We start from the raw sequence: 13899 nt of genomic DNA on the forward strand, positions 1-13899 counted from the left end.
AAGCCAAGTTCCCCGCTTATTCTTTTTTTTTTTTTCTTTTTAAATATATCTTTATTGATTTCAGAGAGAGGAACGGAGAGGGAGAGAGAGAGATAGAAACATCAATGATGAGAGTCATTGGTTGAGCCCACAACCCGGGCATGTGCCCTGACCGGGAATCAAACCCCGATCGCCTGGATCCTAGGTTGACCCACAACCGCTGAGCCACGCCCGGCCGGGCTCCCCGCTTATTCTTTATCCAGCTCCTGGTAATTTATCCTCGACGGTTCTCTCCTTCCTTTGGGTCTCCCTCCACCAGAACGTGGGCTCCCGGAGACAGGGGGCTCCCGGGGACAGGGACCATGTCTCTTGTTCTCTGCTGGCTCCCCAGCACCAGGCCCGGTGCCCGGCCCAGAGCTGGTCCTCCCAGTGGTCCTGGCGAGCAGACAGAAAGTCATCATGAAAGGAGAGCGAGACAGAGCTCGAGAAGGACGGGGTGGGAGTGAGCGCCGGTGCGAGGACACGGGACAGTTGGGTCAGAAGTCTCACAGCTCAGAACACCCACTGTGCCTCGAGGTTCAGGGGTGCTTGTGTGGAAGACAAAGACTCTGGGTTTGAATCCTGCCTCCGCCACCCACTGAGTGTGGCTTAGGGCCTTTATATCCTATAGAAAGTGGGCAATGACGGCCTTCGACTTTGGGGCTGTGCAGGGTCCCAGCTGCCCTCACCTCTGGGCGGGTGGCTCCAGGGGGGAAGGGCAAGAACCAGGCCTTTGCTAGGAGGCTCTGGCCGTGGCCAGTGTGGGCCCATCACCCCCAGGAGGCCACAGGTCTTTGTCCTCTTACCTCCTCCTTGCCAGTCACAGGCGCAGGACAGAAGCTAACTGCTTGCCCCAGAGGGGAGGGGAGGCCAGGAGGTGTTGAGCTACCCTGAGCCCTTATTTTATAAACCCAGCTTAAGAGTAAATCCTGGGCCACTGACCCTCCCCAGCTGCTCCCTGTTGTGGGAGTTAATTAAGAGGAGGCCGTATTGGGTTCCAAGGGCTCATAAATCTGCCCCCTCCCCAGCCTGCCTCCCCCACAATCCTCTGAGACCCCCGCCTCCTGCCCCCTGGTCCTTGCCCGCATCTGGCACTGAGTGGGCCTCCTCTCCTGCCAGCTGTCCAGGGTCAACACCAGGTTGACTCTGGGCAGGGGCCACCTGGTGGGCCCGCTGAGCTGTACCAGCCAGTTTCCTGATCCATGACTCTGGGTCCCCAGAGGGGCCTGGGCAGAGGACTGGAGGAAGAAGAGAGGCCAGGAAGAGACGGTGGCTACAGCTGCCCAAGCCATTTTCTCCACTCACCTCTCTCCCTCACCTACCCCCAGTGGACCAGCCACTGACCATGCCATCGCCATGGAGATGCACCTGGGGCCTAAGGCGGGACATGCCCAGTATGGCTCTCGGGGACTGAGCATCCACCAAGGGCCTGAGGAAGTGCAGAGAGGTGCGAAAGGCTGCACACACACACACACTCACGGATACAGAGAGACACAGAGACACGGAGACACATACAGACACACACACCTAGGGACACATGGTGAGGCACATACATACCCCTCTGAACTTTGTTTTCATCTGAGATGAACCCCGTGCCCTGCTTCAAGGGTCCAGCCTGTGACCTGGCTCCTGACCTCGAAGCTCAGCCCCAGGTGGTTTCGAGGCTCTGGGAAAATCCCGGGTCCTGCTGGCTCGGGGTCTAAGTAGACTCTGTGTGGAGGGTTCTGAGACCCTAAAGGACTCAGTCAAGAAAGATGGGACAGTCTCAGCCTCACAGAAGCCGTTTAACCACATCCCACCCCATCCCATCCCACCTGGAATCCTGAACATTCATTCGCTCACTCAACAAACAACACGGGCTGTACTGGGCATGAGGAAGCGAAAACAAACAATCCAGAACCAAGGGCCTTGGGGCTCCCAGCCCAGTAGGGTTGGGGTGAGGGGGGCAGAAAGCAAAGCTGTCACAGAGCCTGGGGAGAAGTGGGGCTCTGAGCACAGGCAGGAGGAGGCCAGTCCCCCAGCCACCAGGGGGTCCTCCATAGAACCTCGAAGGGAAATGGCCAAGCCTCAGGCCTGCCCCCCTGGAGGCATCCCCACCCATGGAAGGCTTGGGGCACAGCCTTCACTGCGCCTCCCTTACCCCAGCCCTGTGCGCATCTCCAGCTTTTCTCTCTAGCCACGTGGACACGGCCAGCATCCCAGGGCCCTTGACTGCCAGTTCCCTGGACAGACCACACTGGGCATTAGACCCTCCCCTTCTTGCCATACCTGAGAACTGGGGGTCCAGGAAGAGTTCATCTGGCCCAGCAGCCTCTGGGCCCTCGGTGCCCTTTGTGCTGGAACCCCATGCACACTGCTTTGTGCTGAGAACAAATAGGGTTCCCAGAATGAAGGGCACTGGGCTGCTGCCCCAGACCCTCTGAGGTGACCACTGTGCTTCCAGGTATCTGGACCCCTGCACCTTCCAACAAGTCCCCCACTTTAAGCTTCCCCTCTCTGTCAACTTGTCCAGAAATCCTCAGGGTCCCCAGAGGCACCTCTCCCTGCATCACCAGACCCTAGGGCACCATGCAAGCCCCAGGGTCCTGTTTCCCATATGAGCTGGAGGTGCGATGAGGTTAGGCAGGGACCAGAGCAGGAGAATGGAGGCCAAGGATTACCTTCAGCTCACTCGGACATACTCAGAAGATGGATGGATGGATGGATGGATGGATGGATGGATGGATGGATGGATGGATGGATGGATGGCGGGGTGGGTAGAAGGATGGATGGATGATGGATGGACAGATGGATGGATGGATGGTGGATGGATGGTGGATGGATGGATGGATGGATGGATGGATGGATGGATGGATGGATGGCGGGGTGGGTAGAAGGATGGATGGATGGATGGATGATGGATGGATGGTGGATGGATGGATGGATGGATGGATGGATGGATGGATGATGGATGGATGGTGGGGTGGGTAGAAGGATGGATGGATGATGGATGGACAGATGGATGGATGGATGGATGGATGGATGGATGGATGGATGGATGGATGATGGATGGATGGTGGATGGATGGATGGATGGATGGGGTGACAAGGAAGGATGGAAGGAGACTTGGGTGACGTGACTATGAGGCGAGGGCGAGTCTGGTGGAGTGGAGCATGCCGACACCCAACTGCCTTCCTAGAACAGAAGTTTGTGTCTGATCTCCATGAAGGGACTCTCCCCAGCCTCTCCTGGAGGAGCACATGCTACGTCTGTTTTTAGTTCAACAGACAAAAAAGTGTCCCTTGGAGCCTGTCTAATTGCAGTCCATTTGTCCTTGATGGACTTTTGGGTTGAGGAGAGCCACCGATGGAGTCCTCCCTCACAATCCCGTCCTGTGTGCCAAGACCTCAGTTAAGCCCCGGCCGGGTTACTCAGTTGGTTAGAGTGTCGTCCTGATACTCCAGGGTCCCGGGGCCGATCCCATCAGGGCATATACAGGAGCCAACCAATGAAGGCATAAGTAAGTAGAACAGGAGATCTCTCTCCCTTCCTCTCTCTCTCCTTTCCTTTCTCTCTGTAAAATCAATAAATGAAAAAAAGAAGACTTTATTTAAAGTCTTTAATTAAGGTGGTTGGACAAGGTTGGGTTTTCAAACTGGGCTTTCCCAAAGATGTTTTAGCGGTTGAGAAAACACTTTTATTTTCTTTTAAAAACTATTTCAAAAGTTTTAAAAACCCTAATAAAAAAATCAAGCCCAGCCGGGCGTGGCTCCACGGTTGAGCGTCAGCCTAGGATCCAGGCGATCAGGGTTCGATTCCCTGTCAGGGCACATGCCCGGGTTGCGGGCTCGATCCCCAGTCGGGGGCTTGCAGGAGGCAGCCGATCCATGACTCTCTCATCATTGATGTTTCTATCTCCCTCTCTCCCTCTTTTTGAAATCAATAAAGATATATATATTTTTAAAAAAATCAAATTCATTGGAGACCAACAGCCCCTTTGTGTGTCCCCCAGCGACACCTATTCTGGACCCTTTCTGCTCAAGTGGAAGTTCTGAGATTTCAAGGTAAACAGCTGATAAACTGTCCCTACCAGCAGCTGCTTATCGGTGTGACTTTTCTTTATCCTGTGCCTCAAAGCATCGTACAGAAATCCACTGGGCTCTGGTCTGACGTGACTGGCGCTCTGTCTGTAGCCCCCACTTGAAAATATCCGCCTTCCCGACGCGGCCCCCCCGCCCTCTCCAGTTGCGTTTAGAGTAAGAAACTGCGGGCTCGGGCGTGCACTGGAGTCCTCGTGCTGGCTTCACCCATTGGGGTTTGCACGTTGGGCTTTATCTTTAAAGGGCGTGTTTCGTCGATAATTTTAAAATGCAAGGGAAGAAACAAAAATAGAAATGGTTAGACTAATCCCCAAGGAGCCTTCCTTTCTCCGACTGTCCCCAGCCCCGGCCTTTCCTCCGTCTGTGCTGATGAAGCTGCGTCTTAGGGCTCAGTCCCCCTGCCCGAGACCCTTTCACCACAGGGGCCTCTCGGACCCGAGCACAGGTTGTGGGAGGTGTGTCCTCGCTCAGGTCAAGGCTGAGAAACAGCCAGGCCCCTCTGCTGAGCCTTTGTGGCCGGCCGTTCGTAAATTCGTCCAACCCCTTTACGAATCCATTTTCTGGTCCTCCCGGGCTCACCTCCTGGCATGATGAGTCCCGGTGGGGGTGGGGAGGCCGTTTCCTTCTCAGCGGGAGCCTGGCTGCCTCTGTTCCTGGCCCTCCTTCCGAGTGTGACCAAGTGTGACCACAGCCAGGTGACGGCTCGGCTTGGCCCAGGCGCCTCGTGGCCGGAACCTCCCGGTGCGATCTCGCTGCTGGCTCATGAACCTGGCTCCAGACCTACCTGCTGGGAAGGCCAGTTTGTTCCCAACTGAGGACATTCTGGAACATTCTGCAGAGAGAGCGCTGCTATTGCTTCTAACTGTGTAGGGTGACTGGAACTGGGCTGGCAGGAGGGGACCGGCTGGGAGGAATGTCTGGGGCTTGAAAATAACACGTCAACGGGTCGAGGTCAGAAATGGGCTCAGAACCTACCCGCGCGCTTCAGAGCCGGCTGGATCCTTTAAAAAGTTCATCGCGTTAGTTTGCTTCCTGTGCTCTCCTCGGAGGGACTCAGGGAGGCCGGTCCTCGGGCAGATGGCGTTAAATACTGAATTTCTGGTGGCGGTCACTGAGTCTCGACGGCTTGCTTAGTGACTCCCTGTTCTGTCTGTTATCTTCGCTTTACAGATTGTCCTCTGGGGCCGGACTGAGAAATGCCTGAAGGAGACGACCGAGGAGATTCGGCAGATGGGCACCGAGTGCCACTACTTCATCTGCGACGTGGGCAACCGGGAGGAGGTGTACCAGACGGCCAAAGCTGTCCGGGAGAAGGTAATAAATAGCCTGGGAGGGTTGTCCTCAGCTCAGCGGGACGCAGAGAGCGCTAGCCAAGGAGAACGTTCCCCTGTGGCCTGGGACGCAGCATTGCGATGGCAGGATGGCTGCTTCCGGGGCATCTCCGGGGACTCCCACGAAGCTGGCCCCATGTGTGTGCATGGATGCGCATGCATGTGTGTGTTGCAGGGGAAGGGGCTAGGGGTATGGGTTGATCATATGACAGGAGTAGTCCTCTCTTGTCCCCTTTGGAATTTAGACCTTGTGAGTTTCTGTCCTAGACCTTGGGGGACAAATGTCCTGCTGCCCTCTGGGAAAACCCTCTGCTGACTCCAGCCATCTGTTTCCCCTGAGTGTACCAGTGAGCTCCAAGAGAGCCAAAACCACCCCATTTAGTATCTGGCACGTGGTAAATATTAATTTTTAAGTAACAATAACCTCACTTATGGTAAATGGGCTCTATGCTGGGTATATTATGCGGCACAAATTATTCCTAATCCTCAGGACAACTCTGGTCATGAGCTCCATCTCACAAGTCAAGGCCGGTGCTCAGAATGGCCATGTGGCTGCCCAGGGTCCCACGCCCGGGGAGGGATGGGGCCAGGCCACTGGGCTGCCCTAGCGGAACCTGCGGCCCCTCTCACCGCAGGTGGGGGATATCACCATCCTTGTGAACAACGCAGCCGTGGTCCACGGGAAGAGCCTCATGGACAGCGATGACGACGCCCTCCTCAAGTCCCAGCACGTCAACACCCTGGGCCAGTTCTGGGTAAGGACCGCTCTGCGCCAGCCCCAGCCCCGGGCGTCACGGTGACATGTTCCTTCCCTCCAGGGAGCCGGGGGGCCTTAACAGAGGCAGGAGAGGCCCACCAGGGCTTGGGCTCAGGCCGGGGGGGTGGCCAAGGACAAGGTGGCCGGACATGAGGCACGGTCAGCCCCAGGAGGCGCCCGGACGCCCGGCTATGTGCATGCAGGGCAGGCAGCCCTCGGGTGTGCGGGGTGGCCTGTTCCTCCTGGGGGGGGTGGAGGGACTGGGAGGTACGGCTGCTCCACTGACCCCGCCCGCCCCGCTCAGACCACCAAGGCCTTCCTGCCGCGCATGCTGGAGCTGCAGAACGGCCACATCGTGTGCCTCAACTCGGTGCTGGCGCTGTCGGCCATCCCCGGGGCCATCGACTACTGCACCTCCAAAGCCTCGGCCTTCGCCTTCATGGAGAGCCTGACGCTGGGGCTGCTGGACTGTCCGGGCGTCAGCGCCACCACCGTGCTCCCCTTCCATACCAGCACCGAGATGTTCCAGGGCATGAGGGTCAGGTCAGTGAGCGGGCCCCCCCAGCCGGGTCCCGCCGGCAGGCTTTGAGGTCTGGTACCTGAGTCTCCATCTGCAGGACAGGGGGACACGGGGGGTGTTCAGGGCCCTGCTTCTCAGGCCGGGGCGCTGTTACAGGGCGCCGATGCAGGCAGTGGAGGGCCACCCACTTAAAAAGAGAACGGAGTGCAGGTCCCCGAGCCGCGAGGACGGCTCGCAGGAGTATGATGTTGAGCAAAAGAAGCCGGAGACAAGAGTGCATTCTGTGCGATTCTACCTGGAAGAAGTTCTAGAGCAGCAGGCAGAACGGGGCCGTGGTGACAGAAGTCAGAACGGGGGCCACGCCTGGGGGCCTGGGGGTGTGATAGAGCCTGCCGGGGAGCACAGGGGAACTTTCTAGGCTTTTAGAGATGTTTTCTCTTCTTGATCTGGGCGGTGGTTACATAGGTAAAAATTAATCACACTGTACACTTCAGGTCGGTGCCTTTTATTGTATGCAAATTATAGGCGTTGGTGGAGTGGGCGCCGGGAGGGAGCCACTCAGCACCCCTGCGAGGTGATGACTGAGTGTGGGTTTGGGGATCACACCTCTGCTGCTGTCCGGCTGTGAGAACCTGAGCCAGTCTCATTGCCTCCGAGCTTTACTTCGTTCACCTGTAAAACGGTGGGAACAGTATTTCCTTCGTAGGATTATTGGGAGAATTAAAAGCAACAGAGCAGAGCCTGGGGCACACTCGATGTTCAGTAACGAACCACGGCTCTTACCGTTTTTACCAACAATAAGCATCTTGCTAAATGCCTCTGCTATGAATCCTCCCGGCCGGCCCCACCTTCAGTGTCACAGAAGTGTGCATTCCCACCCGACTTGCACGCAGATGACCTCAGATGCTGAATGCAGATGGGGCTGGATTAGTGACTGTTAATGTTCCGCGTTGGCTTTTTCCCCCGAGGTCTTGGTTTGGTTTCTTTTCACCTGGACCTACAGGAAGCGCGCAGTAAGTGCCTATTGGGCGGAAATGCAGCAGGGGCAGTCACAGTTTTCCTTGGCACCCTGGGCACAGAAGTGGGCAGGACAGTTGCAGACCTTGCCTTCTGTCTAGTTTGCAGTCCACCAGTTTCCTCTCCTTTCCCCCAGGAAGGAAATTCAAGGTTTTGGGCAGGTCGTTTTCCACAGTCATTCCATGTGTGGGCCCAAACTGCTTGGGGCCAAATCCCAGCTCTGTGTCACCTTGGGCAAGTCACTGCGCTTCTCTGTGCCTCAGTTTCCTCACCTGTGAGAAGGGGTTGATAAGAGTCCCCCTACTTCATGGGTTGGATGCTCCTGTGTGTGAATCGCTGGCTGTAAGCTCTAGGTGAAGGTTGGTTACCTGTTGGGCAGGTCAGCCCGCGGACTTGGGAGAAGAGTCGTAGAGGGTGCTTGGTGTTGACTAGCGCCTCGTCAGATCCCATTTCCCGAAAAAATAAAAAAGAAATCATTGGCTTCCTCCCCAGCCAGGCTTAGCAGCTCCCCAGGGTGGAGGGTGGCAGACAGATGTTTAGGACAAAACCGATGGGTTTCCTAGCTGCGGTGGCATATAGGTGGGTGCTGTTATTTGTTAACTGCTATTGATTGATCTGTGTTCCAGACACAACGGACACTTTTTGTTTTTAAGAAAGGGAGTAGGCTGCTTTTATTGCTTTTACTATTTTTTTTAAATATGTCTTTATTAATTTCAGAGAGAGGAAGGGAGAGGGGGACAGAGAGATAGAAACATCAGTGATGAGAGAGAGTCATCGATCAGCTGCCTCCTGCTCGCCCCCTACCAAGGATCGAACCCGCAATCCGGGCATGTACCCTGACTGGGAATCAAACCATGACCTACCTCCTGGTTCCTGGGTTGACGCTCAGCCACTGAGCCACATCAGCCGGGCCACACCAGGCGCTTTAGAAACCCTGCCACACTGGGCCCTCGGCTCCCCTCTGAGGGATCTGGGCTTGCATCCCCATTTCACAGATGAGGGAACTGAGGCTCAGAGACGCTAAGTGACTTGCCCAAGGCCACACAGATGACATTGCCGAGCATGCTTCTCCCAGAGTTGTGCTCCCTCCGTGGGAGTTAATAGCTCTGCTGGTTCCCTGTGTACTCATCCCACCCATGGAGAGAAAGGAGACAGTTTCTCCAGCAGGTGTGAACAGGGCATCTCTCAGGTCCTCCTGCGGGAGTCCTGCCAGGAAGGGCCTCCGGGACCCTGGAGCTGGGTCTGTATCATGTCCTCCCTTCCCCCAGTAGCAGCACTGGCCCGGGGAAGGACTGGAAAGGCAGGCTGTCCGCTGTGTCTGTAGGGCTCCAGCCCCAGTGAGCTGCCTCAACACGCTCACCTCTGCAGGACCCTGGCAGCTGGCCTTCCAGACAGCCGGGTGTGGGATCTTAGCAGCACATGGTGACAGCGAGGAAGCCCAGGGCGGGGATGAGATCCGGGGCTCTCCGGCGGAGGCCAACCGAGTCAGCGTGGGGGGCCCAGGAGTTGCCCTTTGCTTTGGGTGACATCAGACCCAGGTGACTCATCAGTCTTAATCCTTCTGGTGCCAGAGCAGCTCACAAGCCCTTTGTGGGATTGAGGTCGGAGCCAGCGGCATCAGCTCTGCGCCTACAGGCCCGAGGGGTGAGACGGGCAGTGAGTGAGGGCGGGGCAGAGCCTGGGGCGCTGTGCAGGCCGGGCTGGGATCCCTCATCCCCTCACCCACTGCCCAGAGCCTCAGTTTCCTTCTCTGTGAGTCGGAGTGACTGATTCCGGGTGAGCACCTGGCACAGGCCTGGCATCCAGGGAGCATCGTCAGTATATGGGTCTCAGGTCAGATGCCTGAGAATAGGCACAGAAGCCCCTGATGTTTGCTGATTTAATCATTTATTTGTCCCACGAAACAGCCCCACGGAAAGTATCTGTATGTTTCGATGAATCAATAAATCGATGCATGAGGGAACCTGCTGCCTCCAGACAGGATAAGTGTTCATTTCTTCAGCAAGCATTTCTTGAGCACCTGTTATGTGCCGGACACAGCACATGGGGGATACAACACGAAGCAAGACCCAGCAGACCTCTGCCCTTTTGGGGCGCATGGTCTGGTGGGGGAGACAGGCCATTCACAAGGAAACAAACATGCAAGGCCACTGGAGACGTGTTGAGATGACTCCCTGAGGAAGACAGAGCCAGGCTGATGGGACAGCTGGTTAAAGACCCTGAGACGGGCAAGAACTTAAGTGACAGGGACCAAAGGATCGGCCAGGACTGTTGGAGCAGAGAAGGGAAGGGAGGGGGCCAGGCGGCAGGCAGCCCCCCACCCCTCACGAGGCATGAGCAGGGCTCTAGAGAGCACGGGGAGCCCGGGAGGGTTGGGGCCCCGGTGGCTGGGCTGCAAGTCGCTGCTTCTCAAAGGGAGACTCAGTGGGCGTGCGAGGGAGTGAGGATCTGGCACATTTGGGGGTGGCAGAGATTCCGAACACGTCTCAAGTCTCCCGATGGCAGGTCTTCTCAAGGAGACGCTGCAGGGATGGCCCAGCCCCGTAGGCCACAGGGTTGGAGCGGCAACACCTGCTTCTTCGGGAGAAACCCACTGTGTCTCTTCGCACGCAGGTTCCCCAATCTCTTCCCCCCGCTGAAGCCCGAGACGGTGGCCCGGAGGACAGTGGAGGCCGTGCAGCTGAACCGGGCCCTGCTCCTGCTCCCCTGGACCATGCACGCCCTGGTTATCTTGAAAAGGTACAGATGGGGCCGGGGCAAGCTCCAGGCCGGGCTCCTGCCCACCACTGACCCTGGCGGGGGTGGGCCCCAGGCAGGAGAAAGCGCACATGCGATCGCCCAGTCACGTCTGCTGTGGGCGCAGAGACGAGGGGAGGTGGCTCGTGTGCCAGGGGCGTCCTGTCCTTAATTTGGGCAGCAGCTCTCAAACTTGCTGGTCTCGGGACCCCTTTACAATCTTGAAAGTTATTGAGGCCCCCAAAGAGCTTTCGTTTACCTGTATCTATTGCCGTTTACTGTATTAGAAATGGAAACTGAGGAAAAGGGCTACCAGATTCATACATTTGCTTATATTTACGGCATTTATTCACTTAGAAATAACAATAAAAAAAACCTCATTCCATGTTACCGTGAACGATTTCTTATGAAAAGTGAGTAAACTTTCAAACAAGAAAAATGGATATAGTGAGAAGATGGCGCTGTTTCGCGTTTTCGCAAAGCTCTTTATTGTCTCACATAATTGGAGACAACTGGACCCTTCTCTCTGCTTCTGATTTTAATCCGTTGCGATGTCACGTGTCACGTAGCCTCCGGAAAACCCAGCTATACGTTCGTGGGAGGAGGAGTGAAGAGGCAAATCACATCTGAGTAGTAGTATAAAACAGTTGGAGCTTGCAGACCCCCGAGGAGACCTCAAGTACCCCCAAGGGGTCCCGGGCCACACGTTGAGGACCACTGTTCTGAGACTAATCGTTGGCCCCGGCTTTCAGGGAGTTTAATCTAATGGGAAGACAGAGCTTTCAATGCCAAGGGCTGGGGATTCACAGAGATGTCCCAGAGCTGGTCAGGTGGGTTCGCCAGGGCAGGCAGACCACCTGGGGAGGTGGGCTGAGTAGAGGAGACGGCCTCCTCCAGAATTTGGCCAGCATTACATTCCCTAGAACTTTCCAGACTTTGGGCAGCAAACCCTTCCACCGGAGTCCCATACTGAAGGGCCGGTCCATCCCACCTGAGCAGTGTTCATGGGCCATGGGCTCCTGGCTCCCCCCGGGAGCCCCCTGGCCCTGCTGGCAGCACCCCTCTGACCTGGAGGCCTTTTCAGAAAGTGAAGCCCCCAAGCCTCTACTAGATACCAACTCCCAGGAAGCCAGGTTCCCTCTGGCTGTGTGTCCCATGGGCTCCCACTGCAGGCACAGAAACCTCGTAATGGAGGGGACGTGTCCATCAGTCTTTTCTCCTCAAACTCAAAGCCCTTTCAGAGACACAGGGTAGGGGACGGGCTGGGGACACCTGAGGGCATTGGGGCCATTCCACAGTCTCCCTCAGTCCATGCTGACTCTTGCTCTGAGTTGCTCTTGGGCTTCCTCCGTGAGCCCCTAGGAGAGCAGGTACTCGGGTCCTTATCAAAGCCAGGCTGCCACCTTCCCCACAGGGAGCTTGTTAGGAGTCTTTCAGAAATTCTAGAGAAAAGCTTGTTTGTCTAGAATGTCTCAGTGCCCTCACCCTAAGCCCCCAGCCTACCTTTTCACTTCTATCCCGGGCTACTTTCCCACAGGAAGCAGAGGCCACCCTCCTCCCCACTCCCTGGACTACACCCCCTCTTCACTTTCCGCAAGAGAAATCTTTACGGGCTCAGCTCCATTGCCACCACCTCCGGGAAGCCTTCCAGATTGCTCTTACTGGAAGGGGGCCTTTCCCATCTTGCACCAAAGTGGGCCAGGCCCTTCAATTTGATTCAACAAATGGACTGAGGCCCTCTCATGCCAGCCCTGTGCTAGGGACCAGAATCAGAGGTGAAATGTCGCCACAAGGTCCCCCATGGGCTTGACAGTGAGGACAGTACCAGGACTTGTTGGGGAAGCGCTGGACTATGGGGAGCCCAGGAGAGTCTGGGCGTGAGTGTGAGGAGTTTCCCTGGAGGAGGGTCACCCAGTACACAAGCCCTCATCCCCACACAGTAATTATTTGTGGAATAAGTGGCATTTGGAGTTCACTGCTCTCTGAGATAACTATGGGCCCTAAAATGCAAAGAATGTGGCCCTGAAAGTTTATTTCTACCGCCCACCCTTTGCCTTATAAACAGCTGTTTATCCACTTATTTGAAAGTCTTTCCTCCATGGACGGGTGGGCGGGGGTGGCTTGGGGGCTTGTGAGAGGGGTGGGGAGAGTTTGTAGGCATCTCTGTACTACACCATCTTGTGTGGCCACTAGTGACCCAGTTGCTGGTCCCCCACCCACTGACCATCTTTTTTCTTGTCTCCGGCCACCCCAGCATCCTCCCACAGGCTGCCCTTGAGGAGATCCACAGATTCTCAGGAACCTATACCTGCATGAACACTTTCAAAGGGCGGACATAACGGCAGGATGTGGACACGCTTGAAAGCCTGCAGGGGCCACGGCAGCTGGGCACACGCCCACGTGCCTGCCCCTTGGCACACTTCTGCTGGGTGAGCAGGACTGCTCCTCTCCCGGGGAAGGATCCAGCTGCCCCCTCCCCCCGGGCCAGCCCCAGGACCTTTGCACAGGACTGATGGGTGTAACTCTGACCCCCATGGGGAGGCAAGAAACCAGCCAGCAGCCGCCTTGACACTTTTGTACATTTCTAATTCCGTAGAGTTTATTGTTAAATTGCTTCTCAAGTCTAACCAGCCTCAGCAGTGCACAAAGACTATTTTGGGAGGGTCTGTGCCCAGATGTTCCTCCTTTGCCTCCAAAATCCACTCATCCTCAGCTTCTGCAAACTGGTTGAACGGCAGGAATGAAAAATAAAGAGCGATGGCTTTTGCGAGTTCCTTTATTGACATCCTTGGCCCCTGGTCCTTGGTGGGCAGTAGGGAGGGGACCAGTCCCAACCACAAAACCCCATCCTTTGAGAGAGAGCTGGTCTGTGTGGGGTCCCCAGCTGGCAGGAATGAAATGAGTGTGCAGGGGGCAGAGCAGAGCCCAGGCCTGGGTACACATGGTCCTCACCGATTCTGCCAGGCCCCTCCCAGCAGCCATGGGTTAGGGGGCACTTTGCCTCCCCACCTGCTTCCCTGAGTAGCCTTGAACTGGGCTGCAGACAGCGGCCCTCTGCCCTGCCACAGCCCCACCAGCCACGAAGCCACCAGCTCGGGAGAGCAGAACCAGTTTCTATGGAGCACCAGTGTCTACCTGGCATGTCCTGGGTGCTAGGAGGGCAATGTTGCTGAGAAGCCACAACTGTGAAGACCACCAGCACCAAAGGCCAGTGCTAGGGGGGTGCCCTGGGCCCTGCGCCAGACTGGATTGCAGGGGATAGAAGTGAACTAACAAAGGGGGGAGGTCTGGAGCGGCAGAGGGATTGACACGGCCCAGTCGGTGGGAAAAATTACAGCCCAGGAGATGGCCCCTGATTCCTCTGGCGTGCGTATGCCCCTCCTGCAGCAGCTTAATAAACCTGACCTTGGGCGCAGGGGACAGGTGGCGATGGAATCTCAC

At 56.4% G+C, this 13899-nt stretch overlaps 1 protein-coding gene across 2 annotated transcripts in view; it reads left to right on the top strand.

Annotated features, from left to right (window-relative positions):
* Positions 1-13228, top strand: part of DHRS3 (dehydrogenase/reductase 3) — a 36299-nt gene extending 23071 nt beyond the window's left edge. For both annotated transcript variants that reach the window (XM_087820100.1, XM_087820099.1), the window contains exons 2-6: positions 5268-5411; positions 6064-6183; positions 6490-6728; positions 10336-10461; positions 12713-13228. In XM_087820100.1, coding sequence (XP_087676226.1) covers positions 5268-5411; positions 6064-6183; positions 6490-6728; positions 10336-10461; positions 12713-12797 — 714 coding nt within the window. In that variant the 3' untranslated portion in view covers positions 12798-13228. The remainder of the gene's footprint in view (positions 1-5267; positions 5412-6063; positions 6184-6489; positions 6729-10335; positions 10462-12712) is intronic.
* The last annotated feature ends 671 nt before the right edge of the window (positions 13229-13899 follow it).

This window comes from Miniopterus natalensis, chromosome 9 (genome assembly GCF_054644295.1).
Source record: "Miniopterus natalensis isolate mMinNat1 chromosome 9, mMinNat1.hap1, whole genome shotgun sequence".
In the NCBI taxonomy this organism is placed as follows: Eukaryota; Metazoa; Chordata; class Mammalia; order Chiroptera; family Miniopteridae; genus Miniopterus; species Miniopterus natalensis.